The sequence below is a fragment of the Ascaphus truei genome, chromosome 13 (genome assembly GCF_040206685.1).
Source record: "Ascaphus truei isolate aAscTru1 chromosome 13, aAscTru1.hap1, whole genome shotgun sequence".
Taxonomy (NCBI): Eukaryota; Metazoa; Chordata; class Amphibia; order Anura; family Ascaphidae; genus Ascaphus; species Ascaphus truei.
Window position 1 is genome coordinate 2,848,185 of NC_134495.1, and position 22,366 is coordinate 2,870,550.

General features: G+C 47.6%; 2 protein-coding genes across 5 annotated transcripts in view; one reads left to right on the forward strand and one right to left on the reverse strand.

The window, feature by feature from the left end:
* The window catches only part of WSB2 (WD repeat and SOCS box containing 2), a 32,024-nt gene extending 28,920 nt beyond the window's left edge, over window positions 1–3,104 (forward strand). For all 3 annotated transcript variants that reach the window (XM_075568091.1, XM_075568092.1, XM_075568093.1), the window contains one exon: window positions 955–3,104. In XM_075568091.1, coding sequence (XP_075424206.1) covers window positions 955–1,120 — 166 coding nt within the window. In that variant the 3' untranslated portion in view covers window positions 1,121–3,104. The remainder of the gene's footprint in view (window positions 1–954) is intronic.
* On the reverse strand, window positions 3,061–22,047 carry RFC5 (replication factor C subunit 5). Of its 2 annotated transcripts, none has more exons than XM_075568094.1 (11): window positions 21,599–22,047; window positions 19,293–19,357; window positions 18,144–18,280; window positions 17,384–17,463; window positions 15,882–15,955; window positions 15,058–15,217; window positions 14,575–14,656; window positions 14,051–14,180; window positions 12,142–12,219; window positions 8,308–8,362; window positions 3,061–3,454 (listed from the first exon to the last, which is right to left on the reverse strand). In XM_075568094.1, exons 1-11 carry the CDS (start codon window positions 21,643–21,645, stop codon window positions 3,358–3,360), a joined length of 1,005 nt encoding a protein of 334 aa, XP_075424209.1. In that variant the 5' UTR covers window positions 21,646–22,047; the 3' UTR covers window positions 3,061–3,357. The 2 variants fall into 2 exon arrangements, with proteins under 2 accessions (XP_075424209.1, XP_075424210.1); XM_075568095.1 differs by lacking the exon at window positions 3,061–3,454 and adding an exon at window positions 5,895–7,091.
* Window positions 22,048–22,366: the final 319 nt, after the last annotated feature.

The following is a 22,366-nucleotide window of genomic DNA, read 5'->3' on the forward strand; positions in this document are numbered from 1 at the left end:
CACCCAGGGGTGGAACTAGTGACGACAGCTGGGTCCAAGCGTCGCCGCCCCTCCCTGGCCTGCCTGTGGAACGGTGCGTGTCAGGCCTTAGCCTGCACATGGAGCCCACCACGGCAGTGATTGCAGAAGCTGGGCCTAACTTCTGTGTTGGTACTGCCTGGGTGGGCTCCACTGCCGGGTAAGGCCCTCCAGCGCAGGTAGGGTCTTGCTGCTAGTTCTGCTACTGACATGGTCCACCCCGATGTCAAACCCTCACAAATGGTGGAACAGAGAAGATCTGCACGATAGCCATATATGAAGATGTTGAGGAGGAATAGTGTAAGTTAGGGGCAATAACAATAGGAAGAAAATGTATCATTTATTAAATCTCTTGAATAGGCAGTAGATACAAATGCTGATCCCTGGCCTCAGATATGGGGCTGAGGAAGGTTATTAAGGGAATGAGGTACACACAGGGCAAAGAGATTGTTTACACTGGCTACTTATTACAGGCGGCTAGTAAATAGCGTCAAACTGCAAAACACCGCAATAAAATAACAACCAGGGCACTTTAGTGTTGAAAAAACTTGTAAATATTTGATAAAAAATGTAAGCTTTGCAGGGAATTAGATTTTTGTTGAATCTGTAGTCCTGTGATCATATGGCCCAAGGCTTCTCCAGTGAAAGCTCTGACCTTGACCAGCTGCCAGGCTATAAATGGCCAGGCCGTTCTCCCAACGCAAGGGCCACGTGGATGCCAGTCCCCGAACAGCACAAGAGCAACAAAAGGGCTATTGGCAGACAGTGATGTGGAGGGTTAGAAATACATACAGATGCTCAGTGTCACGGTGCAGCATGTTTCATAGCGATAAGCTTGTCCTTTACAATCCGAAGTGCATCTGGAGAGGGGCCGTTCCTTCCTGTGCTCAATCGGTCCCTTCCATACCAAGTGCTGTTTTTTCGTCTACATTTCAGAAACAGAGACGGTCATGTGCAGTTCTGGACATCGCCTCGTGTCCTGTCCTCGCTCCGGCACATGTGTCGCAAGGCACTACGCTGTTTCCTTACCACGTATCAAGTCCTTGCTCTGCCCATTCCTGGAAAGATGAAGAATTTCCTTACCTACAGGACTAATCTTTAGCGCCCTTGTGTATGAAAAGGGGACCTCCATCCAAACTTCAAGCACCTTGAAACGACTTAACCATACTCGCCTCAATCAGGAGATACAGGATCAAGTAATGACCCCCACTCTTCAGTAAGAATTGTTACCAAGCTGCAGCCTGTACAGGAAGATGAAGTCACACGCATACAGAAGAAACACAATATTGCTACTCATTTTAGTGGTTGACCAGAAGATATATAACAAGTCCTGCTCTGTGGAATTTTACTAGGTCCGTGCGAGTCCGCTGTCCCCTGTCCCCAATCATGTTGTAGAAGTCACCACTACCATTACTAGCATTTGTTGTATTTGGAGCAAAGACAATTCAATTTTTCTAAATACAACAGCGAGACTTCTACAATTACCTATTCAGCTCTGAAAGTCTCACGTGGCAGGGAGCAGCTGAGGCCTGTTCAGCTCTGAAAGTCTCACGTGGCAGGGAGCGGCTGAGGCCTGTTCAGCTCTGAAAGTCTCACGTGGCAGGGAGCGGCTGAGGCCTGTTCAGCTCTGAAAGTCTCACGTGGCAGGGAGCGGCTGAGGCCTGTTCAGCTCTGAAAGTCTCACGTGGCAGGGAGCGGCTCAGGCCTGTTCAGCTCTGAAAGTCTCACGTGGCAGGGAGCGGCTGAGGCCTGTTCAGCTCTGAAAGTCTCACGTGGCAGGGAGCGGCTGAGGCCTGTTCAGCTCTGAAAGTCTCACGTGGCAGGGAGCGGCTGAGGCCTGTTCAGCTCTGAAAGTCTCACGTGGCAGGGAGCCATTATTTTGAAAGACAATGCAGACTTTTTAAAGCACCCAATTTTTGCAAACTCACTGAAAAGTAGTATGTTTAGGATGATCATGTGATATTGGAGTATGCATTTCACACCTAGGGAGTAGCAATGACAATACACATCACCCCAAAATAATCCATACAAGGTAAATATGGTTTAAAAGGGAAATGGTGCTTTTCCTATTGCAAAAGCTATAAAACTGCAAGTTTCTATTGCCTAATAGTGTCCAACAGACCAGGTCTAATATATAAATGATTACTCCTATACCGAGGGTACTTGCGTCTTGTTATACGGTGACGGTCCCTACTGCACATTAAAGAAAGTTCTGTGGATTCCACTTTATAGGTTCAGATAGAGGGTTGGAAGATATCCAATTATGTGCATGATTTTAGTAATGCATTATACAGAAGACCCAAAGCCAACCATTCCTTAAATCCTCCTAATGTGAATAAATACATGTGCTATGTTAAACTCCTGCAGATACACCAGATCTGTATTTAGTTTGTAATCGAGCACGAGGTAACTTTACAAGCAATCATGAGTAGTAGTAAATGAAAGGACTGTGTGTTTGGTCTGCTTAATGCTACAGAAATAAATAATCACAAAATTCGAACCATCTGAAGAAAGATTTGAGGCTAATGTCCTCTTTCCCAAAACTATCAGGTAATGATGCCCCAAATAGGAACAAATTGAATTAATGACAGTGATAAGTTCATGTGGATGTAAACCTAGATAAACAACCTTAAAAAAAAAAATATATATATTAAGAATTTCATTTGTTATCCTGCACTTATTGGGAAACATAACTGCTACGGTGTATTTATAAGCCCTCGTGAGCATTCCAAGTACGGTATGTGCATGAACATATTACCTTCTCTCGGGTGAACCAAAATAATTGAACAAACATCCCATTATTCAGGAATTCTGTTGGAAATTTGAACAAATACTCATTTAAGTTCTCATGTGATATACTTTATTCAACCGATGATTGTACTTGTTTCACTTTGTCCCTAATCGGAACTGCATTTGTTTAACATGTCTCTGTGTTTATGGTGTTGGGATTTCACATTCCACTTTAACCTCTTCAGCCATTGGAGAAGCACATTCTAATTTCACAGCTCCAACCCTGTAAGGGTGACGTTTTGCTGAACTGGCACTTACACTACAGGCATTGAAATAAAAAGCTTTATTTCAAAGCATCACAATTTTATTTTTTTGAAAACGGGAGAGCAAGAAACATCAGATCATATAAGAGACTTAAATGTTTTTAAATTCTGCCACAGTTGTGTATAAAGAAAGGAAAAAAACACGCACTTCCGGTGTCGTTCTTAAAATAGAACTAAATAGTATTTAGCTACGCACGGTGTCTTCTGCCAAATCTGTATTGCTCTGTCCTTGAGTAACCTTTACCGTGCACATCTCCACGGTTTCAGTTCCCTTTTTCCCCCATCACTAAGCTTCAGCCACAATCATGTCCCGAGTGACCTGGAACGCTGCTATGAGGGAGCTGAGCTGGATTTTCTCACTTGTCCCAGAAGCCAGTCTGTATCTGTTAAGAAAAGCACTTGCTGTGTTAGGATGCAGTGTTCTATTTGCCCAGGAGGATTTGGGGCCTAAATCTCCTCAAGCAAGGCAGACAACCACATCACAGGATATTCAACAGGGGCCCATGTATTTAGGAGCAGAACAGGCAGTAAGTCCCTGCAGGACCCAGTTACAGCTCTATTTCCATGCAGTAACCTGAATCTTTTTATACATCCTTATAAAACACAGCATGACACCCTAGGGATGACTTACTGCAACAATGTAATAATGGTACAGTATAAGGGGGTGCAGGAAGCTAGTTCAGCATTTCGCAGGGCAGGTTTGCTTCCTCAGCACCTGTACGTACAGCATTACAATGTATTAGGGTTAGACACTTGGGGGCTAATGTATCAAATGGATTTGATGAATCAACTTAAACAAAAAATAACATGACGTTAGGCAGTGGCGTTAGAAGCAGCGTGGAGACGGGCAGCGGCGTTAGAAGCAGCGTGGAGACGGGCAGCGGCGTTAGAAGCAGCGTGGAGACGGGCAGCTAGAAGCAGCGTGGAGACGGGCAGCTAGAAGCAGCGTGGAGACGGGCAGCGGCGTTAAAAGCAGCGTGGAGACGGGCAGCGGCGTTAGAAGCAGCGTGGAGACGGGCAGCGGCGTTAGAAGCAGCGTGGAGACGGGCAGCGGCGTTAGAAGCAGCGTGGAGACGGGCAGCGGCGTTAGAAGCAGCGTGGAGACGGGCAGCGGCGTTAGAAGCAGCGTGGAGACGGGCAGCGGCGTAAGAAGCAGCGTGGAGACGGGCAGCGGCGTTAGAAGCAGCGTGGAGACGGGCAGCGGCGTTAGAAGCAGCGTGGAGACGGGCAGCGGCGTTAGAAGCAGCGTGGAGACGGGCAGCGGCGTTAGAAGCAGCGTGGAGACGGGCAGCGGCGTTAGAAGCAGCGTGGAGACGGGCAGCGGCGTTAGAAGCAGCGTGGAGACGGGCAGCGGCGTTAGAAGCAGCGTGGAGACGGGCAGCGGCGTTAGAAGCAGCGTGGAGACGGGCAGCGGCGTTAGAAGCAGCGTGGAGACGGGCAGCGGCGTTAGAAGCAGCGTGGAGACGGGCAGCGGCGTAAGAAGCAGCGTGGAGACGGGCAGCGGCGTTAGAAGCAGCGTGGAGACGGGCAGCGGCGTTAGAAGCAGCGTGGAGACGGGCAGCGGCGTTAGAAGCAGCGTGAAGACGGGCAGCGGCGTTAGAAGCAGCGTGGAGACGGGCAGCGGCGTTAGAAGCAGCGTGGAGACGGGCAGCGGCGTTAGAAGCAGCGTGGAGACGGGCAGCGGCGTTAGAAGCAGCGTGGAGACGGGCAGCGGCGTTAGAAGCAGCGTGGAGACGGGCAGCGGCGTTAGAAGCAGCGTGGAGACGGGCAGCGGCGTTAGAAGCAGCGTGGAGACGGGCAGCGGCGTTAGAAGCAGCGTGGAGACGGGCAGCGGCGTTAGAAGCAGCGTGGAGACGGGCAGCGGCGTTAGAAGCAGCGTGGAGACGGGCAGCGGCGTTAGAAGCAGCGTGGAGACGGGCAGCGTCGTAAGAAGCAGCGTGGAGACGGGCAGCGTCGTAAGAAGCAGCGTGGAGACGGGCAGCGTCGTAAGAAGCAGCGTGGAGACGGGGAGGGGCGTTAGAAGCAGCGTGGAGACGGGCAGGGGCGTTAGAAGCAGCGTGGAGACGGGCAGGGGCGTTAGAAGCAGCGTGGAGACGGGCAGGGGCGTTAGAAGCAGCGTGGAGACGGGCAGCGTCGTAAGAAGCAGCGTGGAGACGGGCAGCGGCGTTAGAAGCAGTGTGGAGACGGGCAGCGGCGTTGAAAGCAGTGTGGAGACGGGCAGCGGCGTTAGAAGCAGTGTGGAGACGGGCGGTGGCGTTAGAAGCAGTGTGGAGACGGGCGGTGGCGTTAGAAGCAGTGTGGAGACGGGCGGTGGCGTTAGAAGCAGTGTGGAGACGGGCAGGGGCGTTAGAAGCAGTGTGGAGACGGGCAGGGGCGTTAGAAGCAGTGTGGAGACGGGCAGTGGCGTTAGAAGCAGTGTGGAGACGGGCGGTGGCTCACATTTACAAATGATATGTAATAAATGACAATCAGCCAAGGTTTTTCTTGGTGTAAAACCAAAGCAAGTAGTTCCAAACAATTGTTTCTGCATTCATATGTATGAACACGGCTCTCACCCAGGGGCATAGCTATAGCCCGAGCAGCCGGGCCCTTGGGGGGACCCGCCCACGGGGGAGAGCCAGGACATTTGGCTCAGCCGACGACCGCAGGAGTCAGGGCCCCATTCATCCTCCGGTCCCCTTCACACCCACTCCTGGGCTCAAAGCACAGCATCAAAGCTGGATCAGGAGCTGTGAGCGGCGAGGAGAAGGAGGGGGGGGGGGGAGAGAACAGGCAGCAGGGGGGGGGAGAACAGGCAGCAAAGGGGGGTAGAACAGGCAGCAGGGGGGGGGTAGAACAGGCAGAGGGGGGGGGGGAGAACAGGCAGCAGGGGGGGAGGAGAACAGGCAGCAGGGGGGGGGAGAACAGGCAGCAGGGGGGGGGAGAACAGGCAGCAGGGGGGGGGGGAGAACAGGCAGCAGAACTGAGGCAGAGAGCTGCAGCGCTCCTCCTGCCCCTGCTCTCCGTAACATCGGGGGGAGAAGTTACTATGCTGTGTGTATTTGTGTGCCAGTTTGCTGTGCATGTGTATGTTTCAGTCTGACAGTATGCTGCGTGTATTTGTGTGTCAGTTTGCTGTGCATGTGTATGTTGCAGTCTGACAGTATGCTGTGTGTTTGTGTGTCAGTTTGCTGTGCGTGTGTATGTTTCAGTCTGACAGTATGCTGCGTGTATTTGTGTGTCAGTTTGCTGTGCATGTGTATGTTGCAGTCTGACAGTATGCTGTGTGTTTGTGTGTCAGTTTGCTGTGCACATGTATGTTTCAGTCTGACAGTATGCTGTGTGTTTGTGTGTCAGTTTGCTGTGCATGTGTATGTTTCAGTCTGACAGTATGCTGTGTGTTTGTGTGTCAGTTTGCTGTGCATGTGTATGTTGCAGTCTGACAGTATGCTGCGTGTATTTGTGTGTCAGTTTGCTGTGCATGTGTATGTTTCAGTCTGACAGTATGCTGTGTGTATTTGTGTGTCAGTTTGCTGTGTGTGTGTATGTTTCAGTCTGACAGTATGCTGTGTGTATTTGTGTGTCAGTTTGCTGTGCACATGTATGTTTCAGTCTGACAGTATGCTGTGTGTTTGTGTGTCAGTTTGCTGTGCATGTGTATGTTTCAGTCTGACAGTATGCTGTGTGTTTGTGTGTCAGTTTGCTGTGCATGTGTATGTTTCAGTCTGACAGTATGCTGTGTGTTTGTGTGTAAACTTGTCAGTTGCAGTTGTGTCTGTCAGTGTGTGGGGATGGGGGGGTGCGTACGTGCCTCAGTCTCCTGGGTGTGATTCAGTGCAAGCAATTGAGGTAACACGTGAAACTATTTTAAAAATGCTTGAATAAAAAGATTGTCATTCTTTACACAGTTGTCTATAGTTAACTGTATTAAAAGTGTGTGTGTGTGTTGTATGTCTATTTACAGAAAGGGAGGATTGAGGGAGCTGGGTTGAGTGTGGAGGAGGGTGGGGTTACAGAATGATAGCCGAGGGAGGGGTAACACTGAGAGGGGAAAAAAGGGGTAGTGAGGGAGGGGGTGAAGAGGGGGGAGAGATACATAAGGGGTGAATAGAGGCGAGTGAGGTGTAAAACAGGGGGGGGGGGATTGGCTCGCAGGGCTGCCAACACGCCGGGAGGTGAGGGGGCGATGGAAACTCCTGAACCTATGGAATATGTTAACTCAATGGGGCCCTAAAAAAAAATTTGCCCGGGGACCCGCGCATGGCTAGCTACGCCACTGCGCGCACCATACAAAGAATAAGGAAAGATGCGTCAAATGCAAGATGGATAACATATGCCAATAATGATGCTAGGAAATGGATTGTGATGCACAGTGATGTCACAGTTCCCAGAAACCACTTCTTCAGAATACTTTAAATGGTGATGTGAAATAACTTAAGTGATATTAACTTTCGCAGCTCAAATGCACCAGCAGCAGTATGGAGGCTGGCCAGCTAGAATTACAGCGCAAGCGCCGTGAGATGTCACTTCGCTGTAGGTAGAGGTTACATTTTCATATCGATAGTTGGATTCAGTAACTGCAAAATTGGTGAAGCAACGTAGCACAGCACAAATTCCGTCCATGAAGAAAAAATGAATTCGGGGCAACTCCATATAAAAAGTTAAAGGTATTTAATAGATATACAGTGGTGAGGAGAGAGCTAACACACCAACGCGTTTCATCCCATAGGAGTTGCCCTGAATTCATTTTTTCTTCATGGACGGAGTTTGTGCTGTGCTCCTTTGCATGCTGACTTACCCTGCAGTATTGCACGAATATGGCACCTAGGAACTTTGGATCTACTCTGGACTCGCTATGGGCAGGTAATGGGGCCTTGGCCCCTACTGTTTACCTTTGACCCTATTTGGGGTTATTGTGGGGTAAATATACCAAGACCATATCTTTATGGATTGCTATATACTATGATGGGTTCCAGATCAGCCGTCTTTATACGGACTGTTAAATACCGCATGATAGACACTTATATCTGAGCACCATCTTCCCACACATCCTTCAATTGGATTCAGTGACAGTAGGTTTATATGCACATCTTTAAAATCTATATTGATAATGGTAAGTAATGCAGTCAAATCTTAATAAAAATTATCTACCCCCAAAACACACAGATCGCGAGTCATCAAGGCAGAAATTAAATTAAATGGACGTCACCACCACATCGGGCGTGATAACCCCACCCCCCTCCCTGCAGTTACTTACTCTATGTCTGCCATCTTGATTAACAAATGCATTCGAACGGGCGCTGGAAAATCCACTGCAGAGACCAAGAAAACAAAAATGGTTATTCAGCTTCACTCAAACGATTATGTAAGCTAAAGAAATGCTCCACTCCAATGTGCCGGGGATTTGGAAGTACAGTATATAATCTGGCAATTTGTACTATATTTGAGGTAGGTATCAACCGAACAGGGAAAAAGGTCTAAACGAACCCAAACTGACAGCCTGAATCAAGCCCCACTGGGACCCTGTGAAATTCTCGGGTGGGCTATCAGAGTTCAGACCGGCCCACTCACAGCTACAGACCTGTGTTATCTTAGAAAAGGAGGCCAGCTGCAAACAAAAATAATCTTTAAATCGGTTTCCTAAACTGTTATATTGGTTTATTCTCACTATTGTAACTTCACATTGTATGCTAGAAACCTGTGTAAATGAGTTACAATGGGAATGTGATACTGCTGACATTACAATGCTCTGGGCAGTGTATTTTTCAGCCGTTGCTAAAATGGGTTTGTCAGACGTGGGTGCGGTCATTCATTCCAAATCTTTTGAGAATACATAAGTAAAAGTGTGATCCTCGAGCTCCCAAGCGGCCGGCGCACAGAAAGCTCCCTGCACCAGCTCACAAATCCGCAGGCTGCAGCTCATCACAAATCCGCAGGCTGCAGCTCATCACAAATCCGCAGGCTGCAGCTCATCACAAATCCGCAGGCTGCAGCTCATCACAAATCCGCAGGCTGCAGCTCATCACAAATCCGCAGGCTGCAGCTCATCACAAATCCGCAGGCTGCAGCTCATCACAAATCCGCAGGCTGCAGCTCATCACAAATCCGCAGGCTGCAGCTCATCACAAATCCGCAGGCTGCAGCTCATCACAAATCCGCAGGCTGCAGCTCATCACAAATCCGCAGGCTGCAGCTCACAAATCACCAGGCTGCAGCTCATCACAAATCACCAGGCTGCAGATCATATCCAGCAGATTCTGTAAAACTACGAACTCTGGAACCTGGAGTAGTCTCCAAACTGAACTTTCTTGCAAAATTAAAAAAAATGCAAAGCCACAATATTTTGGCAGAGACAAACCAAGGCGGTGGATTTGTGTGCAAAAAAAAAAAAAAATGACACACACACTATATATAGAGATAGAGATAGAGATAGAGATAGAGATAGAGATAGAGATAGAGATAGAGATAGAGATAGAGATAGAGATAGAGATAGAGATAGAGATAGAGATAGAGATAGAGATAATATATATACATATACACATATAAAATACTATATAATAATATATATATATATATATATATATATGATATATGAAGCAGGAAGTACCCAGATCTGAACCCTGTTAATTTCAGCTCCTGGGACCCCCAGATCCCAGAGATACTTACCTGGCCGGTAGCCGCTCTCCTCGGCTACCTGGGTTCCCAATATGTCCTCTATTGAGATATCTCCCGGCCTGCGGGCCAATAGAAAGCCGTGACATCATCAGTGCGGCTTACTATTGGCCCATGTGACGCGGGAGCTTCAAACCTGAAAGCAGCTACCGGCACCTACTTCAGAGGCAAGTATCTCCGGAAGTAGGGTGTTCCCGGAGCTGAAATTAACGGGGCTCAGCTCCGGAGACCTCATGCATCAATTCTATAACTAAGGCTGCGTTTATAGTGCCGGCGACGGTCAGGCGACAGTCGCTGGAAAATCACAGAGATGACTTCCAGCGATCGCGACCAATCCGTCGCGTCGCGCTTACTATAAGCACACACGATGGCAGCAATGCATTTGTTTTGCCGCGACGTCGCGTCGCCGTCATTATAAGCGCAGACACACACACACACACACACACACACACACACACACACACACACACACACACACACACACACACACACACACTCTTGCAATGCTCCTTTAACCACTATAATTGGGAATTAGTACACTGCAGTGCATTCATGTCTCCGTTCCTTTAGTGCATATTTTGCCATTAAACAGAGCCAATGCACCCTGACGAGCCGGCGCGACGCAAAAACATTAACCACATCATGCTAAGGAATTGCAGCAGTTTGAAAAATACAATGTTAAATAGTGAATTGCAGAATTAAGGGTTAAAACTATATACTGCATTGCTCATTATTTTAAATATCTAGTTACACTCCCTCCGCCGCCGCCACAACTATGAATATTAGAACATTTTAAACTCCTTCCTGAGCTGCATGTGTTTACTAATTATTGTTTGTAGGCTGTGACACCTATTAATGTAACACCAGTGAAAAGAGGCAAACCGGCCCGCAAATGTGCTACACAACAGTGCAACATCTGTTTGCAAATGATACCAGCGTCATACTGTACCAGAATGGCACCAATACAATATGGTGCAAATGCAACGGCTCGGGAGTGCTCTGCGATTGTGCCCCCAGCTTCCAATTGACAAGATGGCACATGGAGAGAGAGGCCCAGACTTTATATATTGAACCCAAGATACAGTAACTGGTGCAGTAACAATACTTGGGTGCTATTACACGCTAGGAAAGATTAAACCCATACAGAGGCGCTGGGGGGCGTGTTTAGGAGCCCGGCATGTCCTGGTTTCGGATCTCTCGCTCACTCGGAGGTTGGAAGAGGTGACCGGAGCTCCCCCTGCTGGGGCCTTCTATGATCTCCGTCTATAGGCGGGCGGAAGGTGGAAACCATATGGGGAGATGGGGGAAGATAAAACCACCGCAGAAACCAGCCAGAAACAGGTGGCACTGACTCAGGACCAGGTCCCTGCTGCGTATTCCCCGAGACGGCATAACAAGGATATCAGGTACGCTCTACCAGCTGGAACCAGGAGGAACTACCCAAAGACGTCACCCCCAGGGCACAGGGGACACGCAAAACACCTCGGCCTGGCCAAGCGGCTTTCATATTGAACACGGAGATCCTGCTGTGGGTGTATTTCATTCTTGAAGGCGAGGTCCCATATGGGGCTAATCAGCCCTATATGGGACCCAAGTTCTATATGGCTCCAATGCAGAACTACTCAAGATTGATGTGCTTATAATAAAGGCCAACAGTTGGTAAATAGTTTATCCTGGAATTCTTTGTAAACGGTGTAACCGGATGTTGAGGGCGGGTTTTAATGCCTTTATCTCCTTATTCTATGCCCTTAACTAGTGGTACTCAGCATAGTCCTATTTATCCTATCCGTGGGGCAGAACAGGACGATTAGCGATTGCCAAACAGAAATAAAGATGGACACTTTTAGACACCATTTTAAAGAGAGAAACACACACACACACACACAATACTGTTGTATAGTTTTACACTATGGAACATCATAAGCAATGCGTTCAATTTGGTTTTACATTGAACTAAACCTTAAAGTAAGCGGTTAGGGTGCAGGGTTTGTTTTGTTTTCTCTTACACATTGATTATATGTGCATACCTTGATTAAAAACAATGATTTAAGGTTTACAGACCGTTACTATATTTCACTTCACAGTCTGTATAATTCCTCGCAGTATAATACGCCGGCCGTGCGATATAATTAGGCTGCCTCCTTCAAATGTTAACGGGACAAATAATAACGAAGGGAATGTAGGGCAAGAAAGCTTACATTTAATATGAGATTAATATGCATGAACAGATTTAAGAGGTATGACTATTAGAACAAGAACTTAACAGGGCTAACAAATGCCACCCTATTTTATTCAGTGAAAGCGAGTGTCCATAAGGGAGTAAATGTTATTCTGTGATCAGCTACATTCCCACTTTCCTGGAACAGGAAACCCACTGATCGGTTCCTTTAACCTGGCAATACCCAGAGAAGTGTCTTACCTCGGTGCACATAGAGATGTACTTCCGTCAGAATGTCATGCAATGCCAGGCCCTTCAAGGTCTTCAGCTCCATAATTTCTACAGGCAAAATCTTAAGGAACCTAACTTGGGAACAAGCTGTACTGCAGCACCGCCCACCCGCGCCCAGGCACACCGCCCCCCCCGCGCCCAGGCACACCTCCCCCCGCGCCCAGGCACACCGCCCCCCCCGCGCCCAGGCACACCGCCCCCCCCCCCCCGCGCCCAGGCACACCGCCCCCCCCGCGCCCAGGCACACCGCCCACCCGCGCCCAGGCACACCGCCCACCCGCGCCCAGGCACACCGCCCACCCGCGCCCAGGCACACCGCCCACCCGCGCCCAGGCACACCGCCCACCCGCGCCCAGGCACACCGCCCCCCGCGCCCAGGCACACCAGCCCCCCCCGCGCCCAGGCACACCTCCCCCCGCGCCCAGGCACACCGCCCCCCGCGCCCAGGCACACCAGCCCACCCCGCGCCCAGGCACACCTCCCCCCGCGCCCAGGCACACCAGCCCCCCCCGCGCCCAGGCACACCTCCCCCCGCACCCAGGCACACCGCCCCCCGCGCCCAGGCACACCGCCCCCCGCGCCCAGGCACACCGCCCCCCGCGCCCAGGCACACCGCCCCCCGTGCCCAGGCACACCGCCACATCTCTGGGAAAATAGAAAGTTCTTTTTCAGAATCTTGTAAAAACCTAAAGCAGCAGCACCACCAATAAACATATACAAGTTTAACTTCTAAAAGTTAGAGATAGATTTTAGTGTTTACAATTTCTAACTGCCGAGATTACCATGGTAACCTTCACACGGCTCTGGGGAATGCTCCATTTTAACCTCCTGGGCATTTAATATTTGAAATGCGTATATCTGCTGAACAGAGCATTCGATTCTAAAAATAGAAACAGCATTGGGAAGAGATACAAAAGATCTTATAAAGCAAGGTATAGATATCTATTATCCGTGCAGATTATGCTTTAAGCTCCTTTTTATTCATATATACACATTAGTTTCTTAACTTTGAATTAACCCTTCGAGTGCCCCAGGATGTAGCTACGTCAATCTACTTGTTCGTTTTTGTAGGGGAGAACGCGGTCTCGCAGGAAGAGGAACACGCCTCGTCCGTGTCGTTATCACAGAGCAATCACGTAATCGCTTTGGGGACGCAGTCACGTGATTGCGAGTGCTGATGGGGCTGTAGCCATCTCGTGGCTTGACCCATCTGGCACACAAAGGGTTACATCAGAAGACAACCTGACAAACAAGTAATATAGAAATAAATACTACATTTAGTCTGCCAAAGATCAAACTACTTTAACAAAACATGTTTTTCTTTCCATTGCAATTAAGGGGTTAAAATAAGTAATCATGTTCATCATTAAGTAACTATTTAATATATTACCATCTCCTGGCTTTTCAACTGCCCCATAACCCTCCTTCACCTGACAGAAAGCAGGCAAAGCATTGCAGTGAAATGTGTTACAAAGCTCTTCTCCACCAAAAGGACTGAAACGCAAGTATATCACTGCACAATGTACACAGCCAAACAAGAGGGACAAGTACAACAAAGGATAAGGTGAGAGCCCAGGTATACCGCCGCCCAGGCATACCGCCGCCCAGGCATACCGCCTGCGCACAAGAACAGCAGCAATCTCTCAGAGCCAAAACATTGTTTGAGTTTTGATTCTGGAAAGCAATACTATGTTTCGGGTGTGTGTTGGCTCTTGAAGAACCAAAAGGATTAAAGCAAACGTATTTTCTTGGAGGCTATAGATCTGCGGCGTCGAAGAGAATTCAAGCAATAAAACCACGAATGCAGGATCCAGTGAAAGGCGTCTCTCTGGCAGCGCCCAATTCTAACGCTCGGAAACAAACACGGTGCAAAGGATACTTTTGTAGGCGGAGGTAAAGTCCTTGTTCAGCATCCAGTCAAGAATATTGGCAATGTCACATCTTAGTGGGTGTCCTGTGCAGGTGTATACAGAATCCTCGGTCACCTGCCCAAAGGCCATGTTAGTACTCTGTAAGAAGGAGGAGAGGCAGGACGGCATAACCAAGCAGGGATCGCTCACAACAACAAAAAGGTTAAAGACAGACAACGTCCAATAGTTTTAACCTTTACTCTTAGGATTAAAGATACATACAAATGTTCACTGTAAAGTTAGGTAAACCCAAAGAGGACTTTTGGGGCTATAAAATTCAGGGTGGGGTACGCTTCCCCCCAGATGAAGTCACAGAAGATAAACACTTAACAACGGTCAATCAGTTGGCCGGTAGCCAGTGAATGAGTTAACACTATACTCCTGCAGGCACAGGTCCCATTAGTGGCCCTTGCACTAATAAAAAGGTTATTGGAGACTACTTTGTGGGCATAGAATTTGGACATTGGTGGTATAACATGGCATGCTGTCTGACCTGCAACATATTCAGTGCTCTACGCATATCTCCATTGGAGAGCGTCACCAAGGCCTTCATTCCATCTTCACGGATGTCCACACTGTGACGAGAGTTGGGAGCATAGAAGAGAAGACGGAAATGTGCGTCACACGCTGAAACCGGAATCAGTGTTGTGGTTAACCTACATAGTTACCTAAAAACACCCTAAGAATCACTACAGACTATATGGGATCTGATGCAGACTTCCCATGTCCTTTACTTTCTGTTACCCTAGTAGAGGATATTCGGGCAGAAACGGCAACGTGGTTTTGCTTGCACTTTGAACCCGCTGTATTTTTGTGCTTTGTGGCGACCTTATGTTCCAGGATCTCCTTACTGCGAAGTTACACGTTCCCACTTTGTGTGGCTTCAGTCTAGCACAAGTCTCAACTTAACCAACAACCCTATTATTAATTTATTTTATATGTCAGTGTTGAGCTGCACACAGATGGTCATAGTCACCTCTCCTGTTGCACCACATGCTCGAGCCTGGGAACCATCAGATCTGAACTTAAAGGCCCAAAGCGGAACCGCGTGCACCTGGACTGCAGCGCTGGAATGATCTTAGACAGGTAGTTGCAGATCAGGCAGAAGCGAGTGTTCTCTGTGAACTTCTCGATCACTACGATATCAAGAGAAAATACGCAGGCTAAAACCTGTTGAAGTCCTAATAAACCTCTAGGATTATGTATTTTATAGCTTCGGTCCTGTAAAAAGCTGAGTAATTCCTTTGTGAAAACATATTGTCCGAATAGTCCAAACAAATTAGCAGCCTAATAATTTATGCTGCAGTGAGACCGTGTAATATCAACAAAAATGTTGATGTAAACATCATAAAATAGCAAATGACAAATAGCATTCATCTCAGAAGCGACACACAAAATATAGGCTGCCTAAATACAAGTGTGTTCAGTAATCAAATACAGGAATGTTTTAATAGCCCCAGTAATGTGCAACATATTATTAACTGTTTATGCAATGTCTTTATATATATAATGTATAACCCTGTTCATTTAATGTAACCATGTATCTGTCATCGTAACTCTGTGCCCAGGACATACGTGAAAACGAGCGGTAACTCAATGTATTAGTTCCTGGTAACACATTTTATAAATAAATGGATACCAGCAGGTAGTGATTAGCACGACAGACATGTTGATTGCATAAATACAGCTTTCGCAGCGTACAGAGATGCCAGATTGTTTTGTCTATCTGAGATTTTCAGGAGACCTGGCAGTGTTGTAGCGATTCCAGGCATATGTTATTGGAATTATGAGCCATTTTACCCCGTCTAAGAGCGTTCTGCGCGTCCTGAGTCATTGCATCGGCTTCATCCAAAATCACAAGCTTGAAGCCTTTCCTTTAACAGAAGAGGCAGGTGTCAGGTGTACATGCATTCAGATTAGAATGTTTTATACACTAATGACGATAGGAAAAGAAGACGAAAGCGCAAAACCCTCAGTGTAGTATATAAAAAATAGTGTTTATGTAAAACGGTAAATGTGCACGTACAGAATAGAAAATCAAGTAAGCGTGTAGGTATAAAAACCAATAAAGGACAGTATGCTTCTCTGACTGCCGCACAGGATCTACGGGGAGTACCACGTCCTCTCTCACGAGCTGGGTTATGGCTGCAGATGTTGTAGTGGTTCACACCTTTCTATCCCTCCAGGAACCGGCGCAGTCAGGGCCAGCAAAGTTAATGGAGGAATGCTGATCAGGACCCGCTCTCTCCAGCAGCTGCAGCCCAGAGACACTGCGTGTCTCCGCCTCTGACCGTCACAGTACTATGGGGAGGAGCTCCGCGACAGTAGGCGGCACCACACAATGACGTAATCCGCGTCACAGCCAATCTCAGCTCAGAGCAGGGAAGGGAGACAGCACAGTCCCTACACAGGTACATCAGTGCGGTCTGGCAGCATTAGAACTGAAGCATTCAGTATTGATTAAAAGTCCAGAAGAGCTCAACTAGACCCAAAAAATCTCATCAGATCACAAAAAAACTACACTTTGAGGGTTCTGTGCTTTCTTCTTTTTTTATCCATTTAGCTGGCGTTACCCTGACCTCAGCTTTTCCAGTTTAGCTGCAGACCCTCTACTTACAGAGAAGTTTTTTGAATATTTTTTGCACTGTGGTGTTAATTCATTTATATCACTCATATGCAGTGGTCGACAAATCACCAAAAAATCTACTCGCCACCTAGTACCAAACGTGTGATGCCTGGGCCAATAGGAGCTCGCCACGATGTTAAATCCACTCGCCCGGGGCGTGCAAATGTATAGGTTTGTCGAACACTGCTCATATGGTTGAAAACTCACAAATATATGTCAAACAGTATTCGTTTTTCTTTTACACGGTATATATTCTTATTATAGGTCTATTATGACCACAGTCACAATTTATATCACAATTATTGATGCGCTTGGACATTTTTTCTATGTACTAATGACGATAGGATGGAAGGCCTAGACTGAAATATTAGAATGCCGGTGTGTAAGTGATACAGAATACACAGACCTGATGTAAGCGGGAAAGGATAAGAACTGATGATCATTGTCAGTGCCACGTGTGAGGGGTAATAATTCAGGTAACAGTGAAATCCCTACATTACTTTACAGTGCAGAGAATACATTGTGTGTGCCAGAGAAGTGACGGTTTCACTCCATCCACTGCAGAGGTTTGCGTTTGCTGGTTGAGGTAAAGGAACTTGTCTATCAACAGCCGCTGGGCATAGCTCTCCGTATGGATGAATAAATTAATAGAGACATATATAAAATCACTACTTACTTAAAAATTGTTCTTGTGCTGGCGAAGTTTAGTATAGGTCCTCTCACAATATCTATTCCCCTGTCGTCTGAAGCATTCAGCTAAAGAGCGAGTTAAAAGAAAAGAAAAAAAAGAAACATTAGGCAAGATGCTGACATGCATCTTTTCTTCCAAAAAAAAAAAAATATCTTGGTATTAGTTACACAATGGAAAAAATATGAACCCAATTATGTAATGATTTGGCAGCTGAAACACTGGTACACATGTGATTGTAGATACAGATCATGCGTAACCCAAATGTATGTAGAACAAAGATGTGTATATATTTGTGCAGCGGTGGTGTATAAATCACGGAATAGGACGTTTGGCCGTGAGCAAAATGCTGTGGGACATTTAAAGATGGCGCATCAGAGAGGCATGTCTAGGCAGTGTAGCAGTCCCGCGCGGGACATTTAAACATTAGAGCGGGCGGTTAGGCGTAGTAGACCTGGCTTGTTGGGTCAGGCACAGAAGCGGACATTGCGGCAAAATGTCCCGGCAGCGAAACGCCGGTAGCGTTGTAGTCACAACCAAACATCCTAGACCGTATAAATGGTGACTGCAAAGTATGGGCGATCTATGGTAGAATGCAAAATGGTTTGCGTACAATTCTTGTTTTAACCAAATAAACATTCCACCTGAGCCGCTATACAGGCCTTAATACCACAGATAATTTCCATAAACCATAAGTTTTTATTGCTATTAAATCAAAACGGGCTTTTTAGAAGTGAAATAAAAGTACCTCTAAAACCATGGAGTTGAATTCTTTGTCTTTGTACAGCTGTTTTGCACAGGCTAGAATTGTGGAGGTCTTTCCTGTCCCAGGGGGACCATATAACAAAAGATGAGGGAGTTTGTCTTCACTGATAAACTTCTGAACTGATGGAGATGAAAAAAAAAAAAAAAAAAAGTCATTTTTTACCGAAAATCAACATTTCGTTTAAAACCTTTATGCACCAACATTCATGTACCATTTTGATTTTGGTCTTAATCATGGAATCATACCTTACTTACACCATCTAGTTTCTCTAGACAACTTCTCCCACCCCCCCCAAATTAAAAAAAAAAAAAAAAAAATATCAAGCAGAATGCGTTTCTTTATTATTTCTCGCACCTGGCATTACCTGACCAGTTTTCATTTAGCACATTGATAGGGACCCCCCTGCCAGGTCATGTTTTAGGGATAACCAACTACTCTTATATTTGCATATGTGATAAGTACAAACGTGGATTACCAATGGCCTGGCTGGTGTGTCACATGGAGAGAGGGTTGAGAAGCACAGGATTATTTAACACAACTGATGTATGTGTTTAAGTCCTGTGAGTACAACAATCTGTCAGAGGCATGTTGCGGTGACTATTATGACAAACAAAAACAGACGAAGCCCAAATTGTGCTGCTAAGGAGGGTGGACGCAGCACAGACGCTGCATGTGTGTACAATCCATGAAAAACAGCTAAATACTGAGGCACACCAGTCTTACTAAAGAAACCTTGCATTATTTGAAACAAATATCAGATATTTGAAATGAGCTGAAACAAATTCTCATTGCTGAAGGGCCCTGAAATTCATTGCTACAGTATACTACACAAGGCAACAATGCATGTAGTTATAAAAGTAACAATTGTGTTAATTATTTTCTATTATTATTATTAATAAAAGGACAAAGTACTGGAATCCCTTGCAACAACTCGCATAGTGTACAACATTTATACTCCAATCCCACCTTCAATGTTCTCTGACAAGCCACACATTGCAAACTAATGGACCAGACTCCCTGGGCTTTCCCACCATCATTTCTGGGGTTATTCTTCTAAAAACCAAGCGGTTTTAGCATGATTGTCCGACTTACATTATCAATGCCAACCAATCCCACAACCTTCCAACTTACTTGTGGACAAGATGTCTTGGTGGGAGATGAGATCATCAAGGGTCTGGGGTCGATATTTTTCCACCCTGTCAGGAGAACATATTACAAGTCAAAAGTGAGGCTTAGTTTTCTTTGCAAATGTTTGTTCCATAAACTATACCACATTGACACTGTTCTGAGCCACATTTTTCTTTCTTCTATAAAAACTCATCAACAGGGCTCTCCGACACATTTCAATTGTGTTTTCTGGTACTGTAAAGTCCTAGGTATATTGTAAATACTATATAGTCGTGTGCCACTTTGGCACTTAACAGTATAGAGATATAGATCTAGATTAGTGGGTTACTGATACACAAGGTGTATCCTCCATTTAGTCAAAATAGTCACTGGCATAATTGACAACATAAGCCTTCTGCAAACCACACCTACTGCAGGGTTACCACCTGATCACAAGGTGTCCCCTTACGCCACACAGGGCAGACTGCGCACACACACACAGTGACACACACACAGTGACACACACACACACACAGAGTGACACACACACACACACACAGAGTGACACACACACACACACACAGAGTGACACACACACACACACACAGAGTGACACACACACACACACACACACACACACACACACACACACACAGAGTGACACACACACACAGAGTGACACACACACACACAGAGTGACACACACACACAGAGTGACACACACACACACAGTGACACACACACACACAGTGACACACACACACAGTGACACACACACACACACACAGTGACACACACACACACACACAGAGTGACACACACACACACACAGAGTGACACACACACACACACACACACACAGAGTGACACACACACACACACACACACACAGAGTGACACACACACACAGAGTGACACACACACACAGAGTGACACACACACACACAGAGTGACACACACACACACAGTGACACACACACACAGTGACACACACACACACACACACACAGAGTGACACACACACACACACACAGAGTGACACACACAGAGTGACACACACACACACACAGAGTGACACACACACACACACAGAGTGACACACACACACACACACACACAGAGTGACACACACACACACACACACACACACACACAGAGTGACACACACACACAGAGTGACACACACACACAGAGTGACACACACACACAGAGTGACACACACACACACACACACACAGAGTGACACACACACACACAGAGTGACACACACACGGCACACACACACACACACACAGAGTGACACACACACACACAGAGTGACACACACACGGCACACACACACACACACAGAGTGACACACACACACACAGAGTGACACACACACGGCACACACACACACACACACACAGCGCACACACACACACACACACACAGAGTGACACACACACACACACAGAGTGACACACACACACACACACACACACACACACACACACAGAGTGACACACACACACACAGAGTGACACACACACGGCACACACACACACACACAGAGTGACACACACACACACACACACACACACACACACACAGAGTGACACACACACACACAGAGTGACACACACACGACACACACACACACACACAGCGCACACACACACACACACACACACACAGAGTGACACACACACACACACACACACAGAGTGACACACACACAGAGTGACACACACACACAGAGTGACACACACACACACAGAGTGACACACACACACACAGAGTGACACACACACACACAGAGTGACACACACACAGAGTGACACACACACACACAGAGTGACACACACACGGCACACACACACACACACACAGAGTGACACACACACACACAGAGTGACACACACACGGCACACACACACACACACAGAGTGACACACACACACACAGAGTGACACACACACGGCACACACACACACACACACACAGCGCACACACACACACACACAGAGTGACACACACACACACACAGAGTGACACACACACACACACACACACACACACAGAGTGACACACACACACACAGAGTGACACACACACGGCACACACACACACACACAGAGTGACACACACACACACACACACACACACACACAGAGTGACACACACACACACAGAGTGACACACACACGACACACACACACACACACAGCGCACACACACGACACACACACACACACACAGCGCACACACACACACACACACACACACACACAGAGTGACACACACACACACACATACACACACACAGAGTGACACACACACATACATACCATGGCAAGTTCCTGCTATGCCCGGACCCCTTGCTCACGGATGTCATACTGAATGTGAGAGTTTGTGTACACACATACAGTGCCGCACAGCGCAGTGCTGCCCGGTTTGGCGCACACACAGCGCAGTCCTGCCCGGTTTGGCGCACACACAGCGCAGTCCTGCCCGGTTTGGCGCACACACAGCGCAGTCCTGCCCGGTTTGGCGCACACACAGCGCAGTCCTGCCCGGTTTGGCGCACACACAGCGCAGTCCTGTCCGGTTTGGCGCACACACAGCGCAGTCCTGCCCGGTTTGGCGCACACACAGCGCAGTCCTGCCCGGTTTGGCGCACACACAGCGCAGTCCTGCCCGGTTTGGCGCACACACAGCGCAGTCCTGCCCGGTTTGGCGGGGAGTCCTGCACTGCTGCCTGTGCCCGGAGGAGGCGGGGCGCACACTTCCCGCCGGCGGGTGACCAGCTTCTCGCGATATCTCGCTCACGTGACTTGGTGCTGGTCACACTCTCGGCTGTTGCTAAGGCCTCTGTCCCGGTTACTAGGGCTTGTCTGGCTGGGTGCAGTGTGTGCAAAGGGCCGCGTACACTGCAGTGTGTGCAAAGGGCCGCGTACTCTGCACAGTGTGTGCAAAGGGCCGCGTACTCTGCACAGTGTGTGCAAAGGGCCGCGTACACTGCACAGTGTGTGCAAAGGGCCGCGTACACTGCACAGTGTGTGCAAAGGGCCGCGTACTCTGCACAGTGTGCAAAGGGCCGCGTACACTGCACAGTG

Coding starts and splice junctions, on each gene's coding strand:
- RFC5 (XM_075568094.1), bottom strand. CDS start 21,645: ATGACATCCGTGAGCAAGGGGTCCGGGCATAGCAGGAACTTGCCATG. Junction 15,956..17,383: donor AGCACAAGAACAATTTTTAA/GTAAGTAGTGAT, acceptor CTTCTGTTAAAG/GAAAGGCTTCAAGCTTGTGA. Junction 15,218..15,881: donor GCAGAACGCTCTTAGACGGG/GTAAAATGGCTC, acceptor TTGATATCGTAG/TGATCGAGAAGTTCACAGAG.